Source organism: Apis dorsata, unplaced genomic scaffold (genome assembly GCF_000469605.1).
Source record: "Apis dorsata unplaced genomic scaffold, Apis dorsata 1.3 scaffold_74, whole genome shotgun sequence".
Lineage (NCBI taxonomy): Eukaryota > Metazoa > Arthropoda > Insecta > Hymenoptera > Apidae > Apis > Apis dorsata.
In genome coordinates, this window is record NW_006263372.1 from 1,981,840 (window position 1) to 1,984,433 (window position 2,594).

General features: G+C 33.0%; 1 protein-coding gene across 8 annotated transcripts in view; it reads left to right on the forward strand.

Annotated features, from left to right (window-relative positions):
• LOC102675632 (potassium voltage-gated channel subfamily KQT member 1) overlaps nucleotides 1–2,594 on the forward strand; it is a 55,308-nt gene that overhangs the window by 25,783 nt on the left and 26,931 nt on the right. For all 8 annotated transcript variants that reach the window (XM_031508068.1, XM_006610584.2, XM_006610590.2 and 5 more), the window contains exon 3: nucleotides 290–380. In XM_031508068.1, coding sequence (XP_031363928.1) covers nucleotides 290–380 — 91 coding nt within the window. The remainder of the gene's footprint in view (nucleotides 1–289; nucleotides 381–2,594) is intronic.

Consider the following 2,594-nt stretch of genomic DNA (forward strand, 5'->3'; position numbering starts at 1 on the left):
AATCACAGAGCGCAGCAACGGTAGTGTTGGGTATGAACCACTATCGAGTCGAACGAACAAGTGGAAGCAAATGTGCTAAATAATTATTGGAAAAAATTTATATCGAATTATTATTGTCCTATTCACAATGAATAAATTAATTAGCTTCGACACATGTTGCTTCGACTTGATTTGATAACGAATAATTTTGATTGAAATTTCGATAAATATATAAAAATATATAAAAATATTCGTACAATGTTTCCATTTCGTTTATTACGAAAATAACACGAAAATTACTTTCTTTCAGGTTCATGGTGGTATTGGTGTGCCTCATATTTAGCGTTTTGTCGACCATAGAACAATACAGTAACTTCGCAAACGAAACCCTCTTTTGGATGGTAAGTGCTCCTTCATCGATTATTTTTAATTAACAAAGTGACAATTATAACATAAAAACAATATTAGATAAATTTTCATAATTTTTGTGAAGTAATAAATATACGCGAATTGTAGTGATCCCTACAACATCAAGGGATTCGTGGAAATGAAAGTTGACATGCCCTCGCTATTGTTTGCCTGTCAAACTTCCTCGAAATCATACGAAATCACACGCGCCTAAACACACCGCGCAAACAAAGCATCGTTTCGCGAGTAATTCGAGCGTAGCTTGTTCGAGATAACCGAATTTAATTAATTATAACGGGATTATAAGCGGAAACTTGGTTCAAAGTTCGACGACTTTCGAGGAGGGAAAATCTCGAGCCATAAAGGCATTCGAACAAGAGCCACTCGCGAAATCACAGGGAACGATCTCCTTTATCCGATGTATCTTCCAAACGAAGTGTTCCATCGGTCTTTTACCATTACTTTTACGAACTTCTCGAGTAAACTGTGTGCTATTCTTTTATCTCCGTAAGCCTCTTGCCTATAGTTTCAGATGGTTGTTCAAGGCCATTTAGCCACCTCCTTTCACTCTATCTATATTTTCTGCCGCGTCTCGTCGTTTTTATTGCTTATACGCGAAACTTATCGCTTTGTGTATCGCTTTACATTTTCTGGTTTTCTACGTAGAAAATTTGGAAGGAAAGTAAAATAATAATTGATATTTCTTAAATAAAATGAATAACGTTTTACGCGTGATACACGTTAATTAAAATATATTGATCGTAATTATATTTACCGTAATTGTATCATCCTGAAAAATGAATTATTTTATCGAGATGAAATTCGATTTTTATCTACGGATGGTAAAAGGTCATATGTAACGATATTAGTTTGATTAATTAATACTGTTCGATTCCTAAACTATAAATAAAACTTACTTACTGAAACGATTCTTACTTTCGTATTCGTTTCGATAACATTAAATCTAAAAAATTTTATATTATCGAAAATCAAAACGATTTTCCCGTTTCCAACAATTAAAATACTCAACATACCAAAATTCATTCGCCTTGAATAAAATACGATCGTAGCGCAATTTCCACTGAAATCTTTCCACTGTAATTGAAATTCCGGCAAGTTTTCGGTGCGTGTCGCGATCCTACGAAATGTGGTCACGTTTCATCCATAAGTCATTATGCAAATATCACGGAATAAGGGCGGAAGGATCGCCCGAAGGGTTTGTCAGCCCCTTCTCGACCCCTATGTAAGTGTTCTTTCTGCGTAGGTACCTGTCCAAAGTTATTGCAAAACCATAGATTCTGTTTATGTGTCTAAGGTATACATCATAAAAAGCTAGAGACTTGACAAGTTGTCCCTAATGACAAGCCATTCCCTGGCTTCCTCTTCTCTTCCGCATTGACAGGATAAAAATAGACGCGAAAAGAACGAGTTTGGAATTTTTTTTTTTAATAATCAGTTCTCTCTCTTTTTTTTTTTTACATACAATAATCATAAAAAATATACTATTTGTATTGTTATTGCATTATAGATGAATTGTATATTTATATTACGTATTAATTAATTAGATTCAAACAAGATCGAATAATGTTTATTGCGAAGAAATAATTTAATTTTAAAATTCCAAATTTAACATTTAAATATTTTATCTTATACTTCATTTTTATCTAAGCAAGTTCTAAAAATCTTCAACTAATTTTTCAAATAATTAAAAGGATTTATATATGTAAGCCATACATTTTTGTGATAATAGTAATTGTTCTCAAATGAATCAATGATGGAGTTCAGAGATTGTCTTTAACAATTTTATTTTAATTTTATTTCAGATGTGTTATTATTGTGTATCTCGAATCAATATCAACATGGTATAACATAAGGATGGGGGAAAAAAGAAAAAAAAAAGAAATGTGAAAGTTTCACGAAACAAGAGAACATCGCGATTCTGTCATCGATGTCCCCATTTTTACAGGGCGTCGTGGCATTGCAATAAAGGTCGTAACAATCGATATAGCATCTCTATATAACGTTGGAGCTCGTTGCACATTTATTTTAAGAACAGGGAACTAATGACTGCGCTACCCCAGAAAGTCATCAGGAAAATGCCTTTCTCGCCGTTATTATGATTATCGGTCGGTCGAGGCAATTTATTTCACATTTTTCTGGCTCATTTACCTGTACATTCACGTTTTTTTTTTTTTTTTTTTAACGTA